We start from the raw sequence: 20,790 nt of genomic DNA on the forward strand, positions 1-20,790 counted from the left end.
GGCCTTGGACCATTAACAGGCGTATTTATAGTTCGATTTCTTTGAAATTTTGTATGTCGAGTTGTGTTATGCTCCACGACATTCCTGTTCAATACGGCCCAGATCGGTATAGATTTGGATTTAGCTGATATAAATATTTACCGAGGCCACCGTAGCGCAGAGGTTAGCATGTCCGCCTATGACGCTAAACGCCTGGGTTCGAATCCTGGCGAGACCATCAGAAAAAAATTTTCAGCGGTGGTTTTCCCCTCCTAATGCTGGCAACATTTGTGAGGTACTATGCCATGTAAAACTTCTCTCCAAAGAGGTGTTCGGACTCAGCTATAAAAGGAAGGCCCCTTATCATTGAACTTAAACTTGAATCGGATTGCACTCATTGATATGTGAGAAGTTTGCCCCTGTTCCGTAGTGGAATGTTCATAGGCAAAATTTGCAAATATATACCGATGGTGATCGAAATAAATGAGTATTTTTCACAGTATTATGACGAAAGGTGGTATGATATATATGTATGTCCGAGGTAGTTGGTATCCAAAGTTCGTTCTCTCGGCAAACTTAATGCCTTTTTACTTGTTCTAAAGACATATATTGAAAAATGAGTACATCTGTAGGTAAAGCTTCAATTTATTACCAACCGACTTCTTCAACATTTGTTTCCAGTACTCCTGTATCTTTGCAAAAGGGTTCCTTGTTATTCGTATGAATATTTCCAAGCCTTACTTGCCAAAAACAATAGAATTGGAACGATACAACCATCTCTTTTTAGAAATTGTTGTCAGTTGCCAAAGATGTGGGTCGTTTAATGTTTCCATTACTTGTTCTGTCTGCAAACTTGATTAATTAGAGCAGGATTTTTTATTCTAAGTCTATTAGCTTACATGAAACAGGCAAACCATTCAATTCTAACCCCAAATGGTATTAAATCTTTGGGTAATTTTTTAAATGATTCCATCTAATTGTGGATGTTTTGGTCTTAATTGCCTGCTCCGTTTGGATGATTAAAGCATTTAGGATAATTACTTTAAACATTTTAGATAAACACTGTTAAATTATTTACAAAAAATTACACAAACATTACCACATATACCAGCATTTTTACATATATATACACTAAGGACAAAAACACTCTAAGCTTGATCCTAAATATGTAAACAACAAGGTAGAAGACTACAACATAGACGTAGGTGTTGTTTTTAAAACGAACCCAACACTAAAACATTAAACATTCCTCAGCCTTTCCTGTTCCCCATCACCTGTCCATTTGACTTTTAAGATAGATATGCCGTGCGCTATACTCATCTCCATTTGGTTTGTTCTTTATTGGCAAATGTTAACAACCGAAAAATTTTGGCTTAATTGAATTGACCCTGTTTTTGGTAGTGCTTCCACTAACACTGCTTCTTCAGCTGCTAATGCCCTGCTACTGCTACTGCTAGTGCTGCCGTTGATGTCTCTCTCTCTCTGTGTTGGTTTTGCTGTTCAAAGCAAACTATCCTTTGGTCCCGTATGACCACAACAACAAAAAAATTAACTAAAATTCAAGTAGGCACTAATACACATAAACGCAAGAACAACAACTCACATACACACACCCATAGGTGTGTTTTGCCATATGTGCAAGAAACATAGGATGGTCTGCCATCAACCGATTCCCACCATGCCCAACAAACTCCATACATTATTGACACACCTGTATTTGCTGCTCAACTAGGCAATGGCGTTTGTCTGTTTGTTCGTCTGTCGCTCCATTCGTTCGTTGAAACGTTTGTTCTCATGATTACTTAGCAAATGGATATGAACATGAACGGCCCTGCCAGACCCTCAAAACCAAACTGCCTGACCAGTCCATGTTCATTTTTTTTTTAGTGAACCTTGGTATGTTTATCTGGTCAGGTGGCAGCAGTGTTCGGTCATTAACAGCTTTGAGTGGTGTGGTACGAGACCGAGGCTCACCCAGGCTTTGTCACTACTTTTTGCACGGAAAGTATGAAGGCTTCGTTTGTATGGAGTAGAAAAGCGTTTTTTTGTCGCTGTGCTGAAACGAAAATTAGGTTAATCAAATTAATTGCGCTTCCGCGCCTTTATAACAAACAAACCATCAATTTTAAGAGAAGCGGAGAGGGAGAGAAAGAGGGCGAGATAAAGAGAGGAGAAGGAAAGAGGGATACTGTTTGTAAAAGTTGTGATTGTAATGGCAATGGTTTGTCAATATAGAATGCCCCATAAAGCACAGTGTGCCTGCAATAACGGAAAAACTAATAAAAATTTTTAAAATTAAAATTTTGGTCTTGAATTCGTGAGCTTCTAGAGGGCGCAAGTTTCCATATATGGTTTTATTATGATATCCAACAACTGTGCTGATCGGTGCATAACCTGGTATAGCTGTTATATAAACCGATCTGGGGTCTTGGCTTCTGGAGCCACTAGAGGGCGCAATTATTATCAGATTTGGCTGAAATTTTGGATGGCATGTTTCGTTATGACTTCCAACAACTGTGCTAAGTATGGTTAAAATCGGTCCATAACCTGATATAGCTGCCATATAAACCGATCTTGAATCTTGACTTCTTGAGCCACTAAAGGGCGCAATTCTTATCCGATGTGGCTGGAATTTCTCATGACGTGTTTTGTTACGACTTCCAACAACTGCGCTAAGTATGGTTGAAATCGGTCCATAAGCTAATAGGGCTGCCCTATAAACTAATCTGGGGTCTTGACTTCTTGAGTCACTAGAGGGCGCAATCCTTAACCGATGTGGCTGGAATTTCTCATGACGTGTTTTGTTACGACTTCCAACAACTGCGCTAAGTATGGTTGAAATCGGTCCATAAGCTAATAGGGCTGCCCTATAAACTGATCTGGGGTCTTGACTTCTTCAGTCACTAAAGGGCGCAATTCTTATCCGATTTGGCTGAAATTTCTCATGACTTGTTTTGTTACGACTTCCAACAACTGTGCTTAGTATGGTTAAAATCGGTCCATAACCTGATATAGCTGCCATATAAACCGATCTTGAATCCTGACTTCTTGAGCCACTAGAGAGCGCAATCCTTATCCGATTTGGCTGAAATTTCTCATGACGTGCTTTGTTACGACTTCCAACAACTATGTTTAGTATGGATGAAATCGGTTCATAACCTGGTATAGCTGCCATGTAAACCGATCTGGGATTTTGACTTCTTGAGCCACTAGAGGGCGCAATCGGATAAGGATCCGAATTGGCTGAAATGTGTTTCGTTATGACTTTAAACAACTATGGCGAATATGGTTCGAATCGGTCCATAACCTGATATAGCTGCCATATAAATCGATCTAGGATTTTGACTTCTTCAGCCTCTAGAGGGCGCAATTTTATTTAAAGCTGGCAAACTATCGATATAGCAACATTCGATATTTTTCAAAAAAATATCGATAATTATCTATACTATCGTTACTTTCAGTAACTTTAAAGCAAAATAAAACCTACATTTCAGTCTCAAGTTCCCAATTTTTGCAAAATGAAACAAGAAAAGAAAAAAGTTCGAAGGAATATAGACAAGCTGACCAACGAACCGCCAAGCGAGTGTCCTAGATAAAGTTATAAGTGGGCTGTCTGCCTGAAGGAACTCAGAGACAAATCAGACTTTACCAGACACAAGTGTATGTACACTGCTGGGACGCCGTGATTTCTGTGCAACTGCTACCACCAGTAAGTTAACTTAAAGAATCACATCGGTCCAAAAGAGGGTCAATGAGTTTACTTGCAAACAGTGCCTAAAACCTTTGCCCTCAAGGAAAGACTTCAATTACATGCAAGTCCATGATTTGGCAATGACATTTTAATGCCTATTGCAATTGCAGTTGAACCAGCACGTCATGAGCCACCATCAGGACGCCGCCAAGCAGTTCAAATGTGAGAAATGTTCGTCGTGTTTTCTACTCCGTCAAACTTGAAAGCTCATATGCAGGAACACGAAACTTGGACTACTTTTTTTAAATATGCAGAGAGTGTAAAAATGAGTTTGCATGCCAGCGAAAGGCAATTCCAGTGCTAGGTTAGAAAAGCGAAAGCGAATTTATAAAATATTCTTTCAGGGATTAAGTAAATTCCCCATTTTATACCCACCACCATAGGATGGGGGTGTACTAATCTAGCCAGCCCCTTTGTAACACCTTGAAGTATTGATCTGCAACGCCATAAAGTCTCGACTTTCTGCGGCGATCTCGCCATGTCCATCCGTCCGTCCGTCTGTCGAAAGAACGATAGCGGTCGAAGGCGTAAAGCTAGCCGCTTGAAATTTTGCACAGGTACTTAGTTTTGATGTACGTCGATGAGGATTGCAAATAGGCCATATCAGTTCATATTTGGATATAGCTCCCATATAAACCGATCTCCCAATTTGACTTCTTAACCCCTGGAAGCCTCAATTTTCATGTATGTAGTGTTCTGTTTTGACTTCCAATAACTATGCTAAGTACGGACCCAATCGATGTATAACCTGATGTAGCTCCCATGTAAACCGATCTCCCGATTTGATTTCTTGAGACCTTACAAACCGCAACTCTTGTCCGATTTGGCTTAAATTTTGCACATTTGTTCTGTTAAGACTTCCAATAACTGTACCAAGTACGATCAAAATCGGTCTCTACCCTGATTTAGCTCTCATGTAAACCGGTCTTTCGATCATCCGTGTTCGGTTGTTAGAAGCTTTAATTTTTGCCATTTTGACAGAAGTTTGGTATGTATTGGGTTGCCCAAAAAGTAATTGCGGATTTTTCATATAGTCGGCGTTGACAAATTTTTTCACAGCTTGTGACTCTGTAATTGCATTCTTTCTTCTGTCAGTTATCAGCTGTTAATTGTAGCTTGCTTTAGAAAAAAAGTGTAAAAAAAGTATATTTGATTAAAGTTCATTCTAAGTTTTATTAAAAATGCATTTACCTTCTTTTAAAAAATCCGCAATTACTTTTTGGGCAACCCAATATAATAAAATTATGGCCTTCAACTAAATTTATTTTGTATACGTTTTTAGCAGAATCCGTGGTGGTGGGTTTAAAAGATTCTTCCCGGCTGAACTTAGCACGTTTTAATTTGTTTTTTTTTTTTTTAATTTTGCAAATGACGGAACTTTGTCAAAATAGCGATAAAAAATAACAATCGATATTGAAATATCGATAGTTTCGATAGTACCATCGATATTTTGCCAGCTCTACTCTCATTGAGACTCTTCACTCGATATCACTAATAGTTCACGTCTGCAGTTGCAGCTACTCCGTTTGGAATACTCCACAACCATCAACCTGTGGACGCATCCATTAGCTCCCAGCTCAGCTTTTCATGATAACGATGAACAACAAAAAGGTTGGAGCTCAAAGTTCCAACCTGTGGGGCGCTTTGTTATAACTTCCATAATCCAATTATTTTCCAAATAGATTCATAACCTGTTATAATTCCCATATCAAAATATCTCTAATCCAAAATTTCTGAAACAAAGAGTTTGATAAATGCGATCTATAGTAAAGAGTTTATTCTATTCGGCTCCTTATATTAAACTGGGATAATCTTTAGATAGTTTTTATTAGATTTTAGTCCCAACCAAAATATTTTGCGATTTAAATTTTCAAAATTCCAAGATTCAACTTTGTGTATAGGAAAAATATACTAGCATTTCCATTTCCTTAATGTTCCATTTCTAACCTGATTTAGTTCAGCTTTAAGCTTATAATTAATGGACAGGCTGTCAAGAGTCCACATTTGATACTTGGTGTCTATATTCTGTTTTTATAAGGACTACTATAACAACTACCACTATTACTGCCATAATACAATAAAAACACTCACAACAAATGTAATGTGATATGATATGAATAAGCTTAGTGAAGAAGCTTTCAATGTATGTCTATGATGATAATGATGATGTCACTCTAGTCTCTGAGTATTTATACAACATTCTATACAAACACTAATGACTGATGATGAGAATGAAAATGAAAATGAGAAAGAGTATGACGACGATGTCAAACCCTGATAATGATAATGATGATGGCCATGATGGTGGTGATGATAATGATGATGATTACAAGCATTCAACAACAGACACTCCTTTCATCGTTAAAATAGCAAATGGTTGAGGAAAAAATAAAGGAACGCCAATGAAATGGCATACATCAAATCGCATGTCTTACACCAAACCAGACACCAAAGGACAGACAGCACACACACACAGCAATAGTTAAATGTCAATTTGGAAAATCGTGTTAAATTTTTTTTTTTCTTTTCTAAATCAATTTTTCTAGTTTATAATAATTCCTCAAGCAGTTTAGATGAATGAAAAAATAAACTTTTTCTATCTGTTTTTCCTCTCATTTTTTTTCGTTTATTTCTTATGTCACACAAACGATTTGAATCCTTAAAATCAAATCGTAATGTAATGCGGTTTAAACGAAACCAATTTGAGCAGCTCATAACTCCGATCGGCGGCTACTATATCACACACAGTGTCCTATTGTTATAAATGGTACTGTGTACATAATTAGGTATGGAATTAACTTTGGTTTTTTTCGTAACATTTGCAAAAGAATTGCAAGTATCTGAAAAGATCACTCAAAAATGTTTGCCTATGAATCATACATATATGCTTTTGTCCAGGCTTAAGTTTAGCTTAAAAGCTTTCCCACAAAACTCAAAACCCAGAAAACTCAAAACATACAACTTCTCTAAAGCTCTTAACTAAAGCTTTGGTTGTGCTTTTATTAGCTTTCAGTTATGCTTTTGTTTGGACCATAAATGCGAATTTGTAGCACACACAGATCTTTAAAAGCTTTTAAGCTTAACTTTCCAACACCATATATATGAGCTTTTCTCTTTACCAAAAAACAACAAAAAAAAAACAAATAAACTTATAAGTTTGAAAATATCTCTATCAGAATACAACAACTGCTACTACTACTACTACTACTACTACAACTGCCTACTACTATTTTAATTACTTCCACCTCTACCACCACCACAACCATCACCATCTACAAATACGTGTAACAAAACCAAAAGCTTACTTGTCTTTTTTATTCTTTTTGTCTCTCTTTTTCATATACTTCTAGTGCCATCATTTAGGATATGTAACTGTGTGTTTGTTAACAATAATCGTAACTCTTAAAGCGCAAACCAAAACAATCCGTAAATCAAAACAAATCATTTAACGATCGTATTAGCCCAAGTCCAAGCCTAGAGACTAAATTTCCAATCAAAAAAAAAATCTTTTTGAAAATGACAACAAAACCCAAGTTTTGCACCATTTTCCCCAAAAAAAGAAGACAAAACATTCCAAAAAAAAAAAATGTTGAAACACAAAAACGTAAATGTGATATTAGAAAAATTTATAAAAAATAAAATCAACTACTGTAACGAAAACCCCCAAACAAACAAACAAAATGTGAGTTTTGACAGCTTTCAATAATTATTTTATTTATTTTTTTTTTGTCTCGATTTATCTCAAGCTGCCTTAGCTTTTTTCAAGCTTTCTTAGTCTATCTATCAATCAATCAATCAATCACTCTGGTGTATGTGCGTGTGTTGTTAAACTAGTCTTTACGAAAATTCAAAAGAACGCCTAAATCTTAGTTCCAAAAAAAAAAAAAAACAAAAATTAAATATGTATGTGTATGACTCTACATAATTACTGTAGTTCTATTGAAATCTACAAATCAAGGACTATATAACTTGCTGCTTTCTAGATATGTGCAAAAGCTTCTTTTCTGGAATCAAATATTTTATCATTTGTTTTTGTTTATATGTTTCTTCTTTATTTAATATTCAAAGCTTTGATACATGTTGATTTTTTAATTTGTTTTATTTTTTTTTAATTTATTTAAACTAATATATGTATTATGTACATGCCATATATTTTGCTCTATTTCTATGTAATAAGTTACCTTAAGACTCATAGACCATACAATACTAGCAATCATTAAGAATAATAAAAAACTTCAATATCTAACTTCTAAATGAAGTTTTGAGATAAGTACCTAAATTGAAAGGTATCAACTATAGATCGCTTTTATAGCCTTTGTATTCATTGGTCTATGAGAGCATTTCAAATACTTCAAATTATTGAACAAAATAGTAACGGCCTTATTCACAAAACTTTAGGAAGCCTTAAAATAGGTTCATTTGAAAGTTCTATAAAAGAAATATGTCAAAGAAACCTATTTCAAATCTACATTCAGTTTTGTGAATAAGGCCCTAAGCGTGTACATAAAAATATGGCTTTCAAAAAAACTATACAGGACAGTGCTTGGTTTTGAGGAAATTTATTCTGTATATTATTAAGACAGAATAAAAAAAAGTAAATGTTTAGACATCTAATTAGGAAGAAAGAAAACTTTCCTGGAGATGCTTAAACCACCGAACTTTTAAAGAGAATTATTCTTACAGATTTCCCAAGAACCCTTCGCTAAATTAAAATTCTATTGACAATTTTAGCCTATGAATGTCATGGTTGAAATGAAGTATAAAAAAGTCCCATTGCCAAATAAAAATCAAAAATTAATTTAGTGAAACGTTCTTGAAAAGTCTATGAAAAGAGAAAATTATAGAAGAACTATTAGTAAGTTTTAGAATAATTGCCAAGTATGTTAAATAAATAGACCAATTTTCAGAAACCAAAGCTCTTTCAGAAGGAGAAATATCAAATTTTCAGTTTCCTTAATATGAATGAGCAAAAAAACACACATACCTTTATGGAAAACTTGCGAGTTATTGTGTAAATAATTAAGTGACAAAGGATCTTCAATTAAAAGTCGCAGGGCGACTCCACTTTCTAGAGAAGTTGAAAGTGGCTAAGTACCTCACACTTGCCACCACTATTATTGAGGCAATAAACACCGCTAAAATAACATTTTCTGATCTTCTCCGAATAACTAATTATATGGAAAATGTAATCCATATGGTATAGAAAAAGTCCTTAATAAGCTTAGGAAGTTGCATGAAAATACCAATTTTCCAGTTTTTGGATTTCATGGAAACTTGCTGAGTTGGTCATTGCAGACCAAAAATACTTCCCTTATTCATGAATTGCAGTTCAAGTAAACTCTTGAGTTACATGAAAGTTTGATTTCGAGATCGGAAAACAAGATATATGTTAGTACAGATATTTAATCTCTCAATTTTCTGCTCTTCTCTTGCAATTTTACTGAATTTTTGCATTGACTCAATGTTCTGCTGTTGTAGCCTCATTTCTGTATGTGGAACTAGCGATTCTGGTCAAACTCTATAGATGAGCAAACTCGTCTGGTCCATAGGACCAATTGCCACGGAAAAGTTGAGGCCATTGGTTATATAAAGGGGCCAATAACTTGCCTTGTCATATCGAGCATGAAAGTCTTTCAATATTTAAAGAAAAGCCTCTGCCGCCTGGCCCCTCACTGAGACTCTCCACTTGATACCGCTTATTGTCCGCGGCTGCAAATGCAGCTACTCCGTATGTTGCATTCCACTATCCGCAATCTGTAGACGCGCCCTTTAGCTGCCAGCTGAGCTTCTAACGATTGCGGCGAACACCACACAGATCGAAGCTGAAAGATACAACTGTGTGATGCTCATAGTTATCCCGTGCAATGTCACTTTTGAATAAAATGTGAGAGACGTTCAGCACGTAAGGGGCCGCTCCAGTGGGATGAGAGTATATGGATGATTTGGATGTTATCCAAGCTATTCCATCAACTGGTTGTGGACTGTATTGTGGGTTCACAGATTCACAGTTCTCACCAATATACCAAGGTGAAAGAGGTTACCCGTAGAGCGGAATAAAAAAAAGGGGGGGAAAGTAAAACAAGGAGTTAAGCTGATTCTACCAATTTATTGCTGTCTCGAATGCTGCTGCTGGCGAAGTGTTTGAGTTTAGCTGTTTAAGCCCGCCAAGAAACCTTCGAGTATCGGCATTTGTATCCTTTTCAGTACATTTTTATGACATTTACATTTCGTTACGTTAATTTCAGTGTCTTTTCAATTCGCGATTTTAAAACTAGTAATTCATAAGCATATAAAAAAATAAGTATAAACTTTGAGTTTATACCCTATTGTATTTTGATGCGACGATACTATTCTCAAACACTCCAAGTACTTCCTCGTCGCGGGTACTTATGCTTAGGAACCATATAACAACACTGATAGTATCCGGTCTTTTATAGTGTAATTTTTATATCAAACACCTCTGCTGTCCTACAGGGTATTATTACTTACAGCATTTATTTGTAACACCCAGAAAGAAGATAGGTATACGGATGAATTCAGAATCACTTCCTAATCCGATTTAGTTATGTCCGGCGCATAGTATAGGTCGCAATTTTCATTTTCGATTTTGTCAGAGGTAGAAGCCTTTTGAAATTGGCCATGTATATGTTCGTCCGGTTTGGACAAATATTGAAATAATTTCATTATTTGTGAACCGATTCTCACGAAACTTTGTACGAAGGCTTTGTTTTCCGTATTTGATCCCTACCCGAGCCATTTTATAAGAATTCGCTGCAATAGAAATCGGGATGACTTTGTTAGTATAACTTTCTTTACATTATATATTGGGTTGCCCAAAAAGTAATTGCGGATTTTTTAAAAGAAAGTAAATGCATTTTTAACAAAACTTAGAATGAACTTTATTCAAATATACTTTTTTTACACTTTTTTTCTAAAGCAAGCTAAAAGTAACAGCTGATAACTGCGGAAGAAAGAATGCAATAACAGAGTAACAAGCTGTGAAAAAATTTGTCAACGCCGACTATATGAAAAATCCTCTTGGCAAATATGATCTGAAAAGCTCTTCAATCTAATTGAACTCCCATATAAACCAATCTTCCGATATGGCACTGAAACCTCTCAAGAAACTCTGTCCGACCGCATTCTTCTCCGATTTACCATGTAATAGTCAACTAAAAATTCAACATTTCCGCAAAATATGGTCCGAATTGATATGTATATGTATATATATTCTTGATCGTCATTACATTCAAAGTCGATCTAGCCATGTCCGTCCGTCCGTGCGTCCGTCTGTCTGTCTGTTGAAAGCACGCTTACTTTCGAAGGAGTAAAGCTAGCCGCTTGAAATTTTACACAAATACGTCTTATTAGTGTATGTCGGTTGGGATTGTAAATGGGCCATATCGGTTCATGTTTTGATATAGCTGCCATATAAATCGATCTTGAATCTTGACTTCTTGAGCCACTAGAGGGTGCAATTCTTATCCGATTTGGCTGAAATTTTGCATGAGGTGTTTTATTATGACTTCCAATAAATGTGCTGAGTATGATTGAAATCGGTCCATAACTAGATATAGCTGTTATATAAACCTATCTGGGGTCTTGACCTCTTGAGCGTCTACAGGGCGCAATTCTTATCCGATTTAGCTGAAATTTTGCATGAGGTGTTTTATTATGACTTCCAATAACAGTGCTGAGTATGGTTGAAATCGGTCCATAACCAGGTATAGCTGTCATATAAATCGATCTTGAATCTTGACTTCTTGAGCCACAAGAGGGCGCAATTCTTATCCGATTTGACTGAAATTTTGCATGAGGTGTTTTGCTATGACTTCTAACAACGGTGTCAAATATGGTTCAAATCGATCCATAATCTTATATAGCTGCTATATAAACCGATCTGGGTTTTGACTTCTTGAAAATTTGTACAACGACTTCTCTCATGATCTTCAACATCCGTGTCTAATATGGTCTAAATCAATCAATAGCTTGATACAGCTGCCATATAAGCCGATCTCCCGATTTTGCTTCCGAATGATCGGAAGTATTACACAATGGCATATTCTTATTCAATATTCTTTGTTTGCCTAAAAAGAGATACTACGCAAAGAACTCGACATATGCGATCCATGATGGAAGGTATATAAGATTCGGCCAGGCCGAACTAAGCACGCTTTTACTTGTTTTTTTATTTTTTATACCAAGTACTGTCCTGTATAAACATTTAGAGAATATTAACTATATATAGTCAGTCAAATGCATAGCATTGCTTAGCATCTAAGGTATTTCAAATAATAAAACACTCAAATACACTACAGAATATAATAATAACACCATGACAGATTCAAAACCCAAACGAATAGTCCAAAAAAAAAGGAACAATTAAAAGAATTACCATTAGAAAGATAAAACGATTTTGTATGTGGCTTTGTTATGGAAAGCTCTCACACTAACTACCATTACTACTACCACTACAACGACTGAACCAAAACACCAAACACCATTACAAACAGAGCTTTATTTATTTAGTTTTTAAGGAATCTATAGAAACCTATAACAATTTAGTTTAAATTTTAATTTTTTCTTACTTTGACAACAAAACAAAAAAAAAACACTTATTGAAATGGAAATTAACATAAAATTAAATATTTATATATTAAACATATATCGAGATTTATATATAAAGTATGATAACAAAACTATTATCAATATATAACCACATATAAGATCAATATTATATATATATGAAATATACTAATTTTTGCTCTTTTTCTTTCTTTTTTTCTTCTTTTTCCTCTCTTTAAAAACAAAACAAACAACAAAAACACTTACACAAATCACACCAACACGCAAAATTGAAATGAAATGCCCGCTCCAAAAACAATACAATTTCCTAATTTCAAAATTCAAATTTTAAACATTTTTATTTACAAATATGGAAAAATTGAAATGTCTGTCTTTTTTGTTTTTGTTCTTTACTTTTGTGTTTCTGTGATGATTTTATCTATAAATCTCTTATGTGCCCCCTCTCTATGCATCCGTAATGATTTGTACATCTTTAACAACAACACCAAAATCTCTAAATGCCAACACAAACAAACAACGCCATCTATCCTGCTTTATCTACATCCTGTTCTTCTTCTACATCTATTTGAACAACAATGAACCACTACAACATCTACAACAAAAATCATTTGGACACCTATCACTTTTGAAAACCTTTAAAAAAACACAACAACAACAACCAACAACACCCCCAACAATGTTTATCTTCTTGTTTTTTTGTTTTTCTCTTTATTTTTTGGTTTTCCCTTTTGTTTTTGTAAACCTCTATATAGTTACTGGACACCCTCCCGGTGTGCCAAGATTTTAATAGATCTATGTGCAGTCGGTTAAATTGTAGATTCGTTCATTTAACTGAAGGTAAGTGCATGCTGCTAAATTTTCCTTTTGTTTTTATAGTTTATTTTTATTATTTTATTGTATTATTCATATTTATATTTATTTGATATTTAGGCTTAATTAGTGTAGTATGAAGAATATCATAAGTTTGTACTTAGTTGCTTTTTTACAAAATAACTATCTCATACATTGGTTAGAAAGAACATTTTTAGGTTCTTTTTTTAAATTTTTTGGTGAAGTTATTTTTTTGTTTTATAGGTATCGAAAATCTGATGTAGCTTTAAACAGTATATGACATAATAAATAAATCACAGCTATTGAAAGGGGTGTTTATAAAGATTCGTTAAATTATTAAGTATGTATTAAAATTGTTATAATATATTTTATATATAATCATAATTTAAAGTCTAACGAAGAAAACTTAATTGCAATCATTGTATAAAAAGTTTTGAATTTGTGCAAAAAATGTGAAAATTTTTAATTGCAAACATAGAGGCATACGGATGTTACCCTTCTTCGAACCTTCTAAACGCAGATATAGGATGTTATCATCTTCTGTTTTACTGAAGATGATGTTATCATCTTCTGTTTTACTGAAGAAAATGTTATCATCTTCTGTTTTATGAAGATGATGTTATCATCTTCTGTTTTACTGAAGATGATTACATCCTTCCGTTTCGTTTGATCTTTTTTATCTATTTTTTTATAACCAAAACTAGAGAGAAAAGGCAAAAGTCGGGAGTGCTGACTGTATAAAAGTTTTATGCCAAGTGTAATTTGATTTAGTGAATAGCCTAATCTAGTTCATATATAAACAAAACTTCTAATTTGACCTCTTGTAAACCTTCAAAATGGAGTGCTCATCCCCATCTAATAAAAGCTTGCATACCGATGGTTTAATATAAAAAGGACCTTGTTCGATTTTTGTTACTTTACAGGAGAAGTAAAAAACTGGGCTTAAGCCCAGCCCAATTGTATTCACCTAAAATGTTAAGGTAAAGTGCATCTGAAAGTTGTCTTTCATAATAAAAACAAGTAAAAAGGCGTTAAGTTTGGCCGGGCCGAACTTTGGATAACCACCCCCTCGGGAATATACGTAAACCACCTTTTGTCATTATCCGGTGAAAAATGCATAATTTATGCTCCCATAGCAGATTTATAGAAGTATGGTCCGATTAGTAGCAAATTTGACCCGGTAATTAGAGGTCTAATAAGTATAAGTCACTGTTCAATTTTGTAGAACAAAATATTGGCCTTTATGGTAGCCATATCCAAATATAGACCGACCTGAACCATAAACGACACAGATGTCGAAAAGCCTAACATAAGTCACTGTGTCAAATTTGAGCGAAATCGGGTTAGAAATGTGCCTTTGATGAGGCCAATACTTTAAATCGAGAGATCGGTCTATACGGCTATGTCCAATTCTGAACCGATCTGGGCCAAATTGAAGAGGGATGTCGAAGAACCTAAAACAACCCACTGTCCCAAATGTCGGCCAAAGCGGACAACAAATGCGCCTTTAATGCGCTAAAACCCTTATTTCAAGAGATCGGTCTATATGGCAGCTATATCCAAATCTGAACCGATCTGAGCCAAATTAAAGAAGAATGTTGAAGGGCCAAACACAACTCACTGTGTATATTCATTTTCTCATTACGTTTGGCCACCGTAACGAAGAGAGCACGCCCGCCTATGACGCTAAACGACTGAGATCAAATCCTGTCGAGAACACCAGCAAAAATTGGTTGCAGTGGTTATACCATCCTAACGTCGGCTATATTAGAGAGGTACGTACTTTGCCATATGTTTAACTGCGGTACACCATTCGGTCTCGCCTATAAATAGGATAACCTTATCATTGAGCTTAAACTTGAAACGGACAGCACTCATTGATGTGTGAGAAGAGTGTTCCTGTGCCTGAATGGAATGTTCGATGCTGTCTAGCCATGCTCGTCGGTATGTCCGTCTGTGGAAATCTCGCTTATGTCTTTAAAAACTAAGACATTGAGCTTAAAATTTTGTGCAAATAATTTTGTTTTATCAAAGGCAGGTCAAGTTCGAAATTGAGCTATATAGGGCTTTATGGAACTATATCTTGGTATAGCCCCCATATAGACCGTTTTTTGGTTATATGGTTATAAATGCCGCAGAGAAACACTGAAACACTGACGTTTATAAGACCCCTCGATATATGTTTGTGCCGAATATGGTAGAGATCGGTCGGGATATGGATATAGCTGCCATATAGACCGATCTCACAAGGTACGAGGTCCATCAAATGTACACTCAAAGAAATTTGTTAGTACAGACAGCAAAATTTTTTGCTGTAATAGCAGAAAGTTTGCTGAAAATGGCTCAATAGTAATTTTTGCTTGTTTTCAGAAGGTAATAACTTGTAAACAGATTAAAAATTTATATATAGCAAACTTGCATGTTCCATATTATCTTTTGAATTTTGGGGTATATAACGTAATTTTTATCGATTTAAAATAACTGCAGACAGTATCATATCTAGGTTTTGAAAAAAAAACATACGCCTAAAATTGAGAAAATTTTGTATTAATATGTCCGAAGTGCTTCAATTGCTGTTTAGAGGTTCAAAAATTTTGTATGATTTCATTCAAAAAGTAAAGTTTTTTTTTGGGTGTACAATTATTACCCGATTTGTGCTGAAATTTGGCACAGTAGGCTGTGTTAGGCCCCTTTATGTTCGTGTTTGGTAGATATGGTATCTAAAAGAACTTCTTTCAACGCATGCGCATTTATGAAGCAAAGCAAATGTGCGCGCTGCAAATTTTTTACCAATTGGGATGTAAAATTTGGACTGGCACAGCATTAATCGAATCTACATGTGGTCCCCTTTGAGAGATAAAAAAGAAAATGACACCTATCGGAAGAAAAACAAGTAAAGGCGTGCTAAGTTCGGCCGGGCCGAATCTTGGGTATCCACCACCATGAATTGCGCTAAAAATGTATCCTTATTAACTGAGTTTGCATTTGAATTATTTTGGTCTTAAGAAATCAAATCGGGATATCGGTACTCGAAGGGGCCTTTATCACCATACTGACCGATTTGTATAGAACTTAGCACTGAAGTTGTAAGCCATAAGATATGTTTTTGGGCAAAATTTCAACTTAATCGGATGGAAATCGAATCATCTATGGGCTCAAGAAGTCAAATTTCGGGGACCGGTTTATATGGGAACTATATCAGGATATAGGCTGATTTCAATTGTACCCGGTACACTTGTAGAAAGTCGTAACAGAACACTATATCAAGATGGACCATTAATGGCACGTTTGTTGGGAGTTAAAACAAAACACAAAGTGCCAAATTATAACAAAATCGGTTATAATTTGTAAGTATATATCTAAACTTTCTAGGTTTTAGAGTGCACAACAAGCCAATTACTGGCTTAGGTGTATGTCCATAGTGGCATGGGGCGGATTAATATCTGCACCCTTTTCTCAACCTATCCTAACCTACCCTAACCTCTATCTAAACATGAACCGATTTGGCCCATTTACAATCCCAAAAGACCTATACAAATAAAAAGTATTTGTACAAAATTTGGAGCAGCTAGCTTTATTCATTCTTTCGACAGACGGATGGACATAGCAAGACAGTCTTAAAAATTCATGACGATAAAAAATTTATTTAATTTATGGGGTCTTGTTCCAATATTTTGAGGTGTTGCAAATGGAATGACGAAGATTGTATATCCCCATCCTATGCTGGAGTATATACAAATAGAGAGACAAAGTGTTATATTGACAAACCAATAAAATATTTTCTTGTGATAATTTTGTAGATGGTTTGGCTTGAGATCATGTAACAATTATAAAAAAGATGTCGATACATGACCTCGAACCGAAAATTATAATCAACAAAAAGGTCAACAATCCGAAATGTTTTTATAATTTTAATTACAGAAATTATATAATAAAAAATACATAAAAAAAATTATGTTATCTTTTCTAATACAATATTTAAATGTGATAGTTTTGTTCACAATAACTTTGACGTTGCTTGGGCGATGAATCCTAACTAGTAAAACGAAGCTTGTAACCCAAGCACTCCACTCGCAATTGCTCTCGAGTAAAAAGATCTGGGAATTTGTAAACATTTGTTAGATTTTGTACAATACAAATAAGCATAGGTACCTAGTGTATAAAATTTATATAAAATAATTTAAATTATAGTTATAATATCATTTAAGTATTAAAACTAAGTCACAATTTTTAGGTCTTAGTTACATAATGTACACACATTAAGTTTAATTTCGGTTACTTTTTTGTATTATTTTTAAACAACATACAAATGCCAAATTCTAATATTCTTTTCTATATCTTTCTTTATGTCTACTTTCAACTTGGCTTTGTTAACACTTGTGGCGTTATATATTTAAACATTCCGATGGTGTAGACGATAAGGTTGAAGTATGTGATCAACGTGTGGCTGTGTGTCGTGATCATGCCAATGGTCAGTGCAGACGTAAACAATGTAAATATTATCACATACCAATTGTATTACCGCCGGCAAATATAATGGCAGCATTAATAAATGGCAACCACAACAACAGCACTATCATTAGCAGCAACAATAACAGCAGCATTAATAACAATAACAACAACAGCAACATAACAAATCTCAATACACAACACAATCAATTACAAACAACTCAACAGCAGCAGCAGCAACAACAGCATGATTTTGAACAACATATTTTGCAGCAACAACAAAAAGTGGCGACTACATGTGGTGTTATGCCAGCAGTGGCAACAACAATTGCCACAACCAACTACAATAACAATTTGATTATTATTGAACCTCACCATCAGCAATCGCCTCAACAGCAGCAGCAACACCCCCATCATCATCAACAGCAGCAGCAGCAGCAGCAACATTTCTATACGCCGGCAACCATTAGTTATACTACCCAACATCATCCCCAGCAGGCGACAACATTGGCCACACCGAAAGTGCTAACCAGCCAATCGAGCCAATTGTTTCATGCCACACCCACAACCCACATAACAACGGTACCACATATCTTTCATACCTCACCACATCAACAGCAGCAGCAACAACAACAACAATTTCAACAGTTACAATATACAACTGCCAATACGACAGCATACCAAGGCAGCCATCCCCATCAGCAAATGCCACAGCACACCATACAACATCAAACGCACCACCACCACCCCCACCAACATCATCAGACCCATCATCACATAACCTCGCCCTATTCCCCCTCGGCTGCCTCGACCTCCTCATCTGCCTCGTCGTCCTGCTCCAAGGCCTGCTCGCCCACATTGTCCACAACCACGACGCATTCAACAACTTCAACAGCAACAATACCCACACCGATGGCAGCTAATTACTTGCCTTTGGCAGCAGCAGCAGCCCCTCTACCACCCTCGAATACAACCAATTACCTAAAGGCCCCGCCACCACCGCCGCCCAATGCTGCAACCGCCATGACATTAGCTATTGCCACCCAGGCCCCACTCGTCTTGGGCTGCTCCACCCTGTCCAACAGCAGTTACAGTACGAATTGCATTCCAATTTTGACAACACCGCCCGATGTAAGCGCCCTCGCTGGTGCCACCACCTTGTCACACCATCATCACCATCATCAAACCGGACATGCAACAGCCTTCATTTATCCGGCAACTGCGCAGCCGCAACATTAAACAAACTTTTCAAGATCGCAAAAAGTCAGATTAAATCATCGTTTTTCGATGCACCAGATTAAGTTGTAAGTCCCCCCCCCCTCCCCACTAAATGACTTTTAAATGATGTTTTTTTTTTTAATTTTTTTTGTTTCTTGATTAATCACAAATCTTAGATTTGTATTAATGTTTGTTAATATATAAATTTATATATACTTTTTGTTTTATTGTATTTTATTTTTTGTATGTGTTTTTAATAGATTTATATAATTCTCTAGCTATAAGTATATATTTAAGGTTAGAAAAAAAATCAAATGGTCAAATATATTGATCGATAAATTGTATAAAAAAAATATATATACATATTGGATTTTGTGTTTTTGTTTGGTGAAAATTGGGCTTTGGAAAGCGAAAAGCAAGCAATCTATAATGCAAAGCAGCAATGTCAAAAATCAAAAAGGGACCTTGTAGTTATTGAAGTTTAGAAAGTGCTGCCAAGTTTTTAGTATTTTTGTCAACAAAAATTTTAACTCTTAAAAAGGGGGAGACATTTTAATCGGCTAACAACAAAATGATTGAACAACTGGCATTTGAAGTGAATAATCCTATTTAGGTGATGCCAAGTTTCAGTTGTATTACAGAAATGTAAAAAGATTTAAATAGAAATTTAAATAATTAAAGGTTTTAAATCTGCACGACAGCATTCGCAAGTGTTTTTGAGGTAATGCCTAACCAAGGGAACTTTTTTCTCAGTTGCCATTAAACCTAAAAGATAAGTGCTAATAATGCAAGGGCATTTTTCTAGTTTGAAGGATAACATTGATGTTAAATCTTCTTAACTTTTCTGTTACTAGACAAATTTCAATAAGACTTTCGAAACGCAAATGTGCAGCTCAAAACCTTGACATAAAGAATGATGCCTAGTTTCAAGTGTAAAAAATTGCTGAAATATTTTCTTTATGAATCTCAGTTATCATTAGATTTGAAAGAGCATGAAATTTGACGCCAAGTTTCACACGTTTAATATTTTTGTAGATTTAATTATGCTAGGCGTCACCGTTTTTCCATTAAACTGAAAGGTAAAGGAAAATACAGATTTCCCTTTTACAAAACAAAGACCTTGAATTGGCGAAAGAAGTGATGCTAAATTCTTCAAAAAACAATATGAGCTATCGACCCTAAAGTTTTAAGGCTTTTCTTGTTCCATTTTAATTTTTTACTATTTTATTTGAGGAATAAACGTAAAAACTTAGTCTTAATTTCCACCAAAATATATGATTGAAATCTGAGACAAACTTATTTAATCAATTTGTAAAAAAAAATGGTAGATTTCAATGTTACCGGCGACTTATCATTTTCATGTTAAAATGATGCCAAGTTTCACATATTTTTTTTTTTGGGATTGGTTTATGTATCTCAATCGTTTATCATCGTTTGAAAAGTCATTTAAAATATGTTTCCCATTTTCTAAATTTCCAGCCAATGTGTTTATTTAACTGTTAAAAGTGATTCCTTATCTTAGATTTTTCCTTCAAAATGTCTTTAATAACATTTGCAAAATTTTTCTTACAATTTACAATAATATGAATTGTTGTAGAACACAATGCGTCGCAACAAAGTGATGCCAAGTTCCATAAAAAGTTTAAACGATCGGTAAAGCATTAAACTTTCCTTCTAATTTTTCAGAATTTTCAAATAACATCATGATTTAACTATTCGTTCAATTACTTAAAGTTTGCGTGAGAAAGTGGTGCCAAGTACCAAATTTTTCTACTTAATTCCTGCTTTCTGAGTTGTTTTGTGAGAGAGCGCACAACATGGCGATCAATGGCTTAGGTGTATGTCCATAGTAGCATGGGGTGGATTAATATCTGCACCTTCTTTACAACCTAACCTTATCCAACATAGTTGTTTTGTGGTAATGAGGTGATGACTAGTTCAATGAAAATGAATAATGAATACGTTCCTTCAAAATA

The 20,790-nt window shown here is 35.1% G+C and overlaps 1 protein-coding gene across 8 annotated transcripts in view; it reads left to right on the top strand.

The window, feature by feature from the left end:
* The window catches only part of LOC106083996 (protein muscleblind), a 913,910-nt gene extending 894,642 nt beyond the window's left edge, over positions 1–19,268 (top strand). For 3 of the 8 annotated variants that reach the window (XR_009398299.1, XR_009398300.1, XR_009398301.1), the window contains 2 exons: positions 13,069–13,153; positions 17,562–17,649. Coding sequence is in view for 5 of the 8 variants with exons in the window: in XM_013247357.2 (XP_013102811.2) it covers positions 13,069–13,153; positions 17,562–18,835 (1,359 nt within the window). In the remaining 3 variants the exon portion in view is untranslated. Of the gene's footprint in view, positions 1–6,440; positions 6,517–7,080; positions 7,240–13,068; positions 13,154–17,561 lie in introns of those variants that run through there. The other 5 variants (XM_013247357.2, XM_013247358.2, XM_059368574.1 and 2 more) reach the window with 4 other exon arrangements.
* The last annotated feature ends 1,522 nt before the right edge of the window (positions 19,269–20,790 follow it).

This window comes from Stomoxys calcitrans, chromosome 5 (assembly GCF_963082655.1).
Source record: "Stomoxys calcitrans chromosome 5, idStoCalc2.1, whole genome shotgun sequence".
Lineage (NCBI taxonomy): Eukaryota > Metazoa > Arthropoda > Insecta > Diptera > Muscidae > Stomoxys > Stomoxys calcitrans.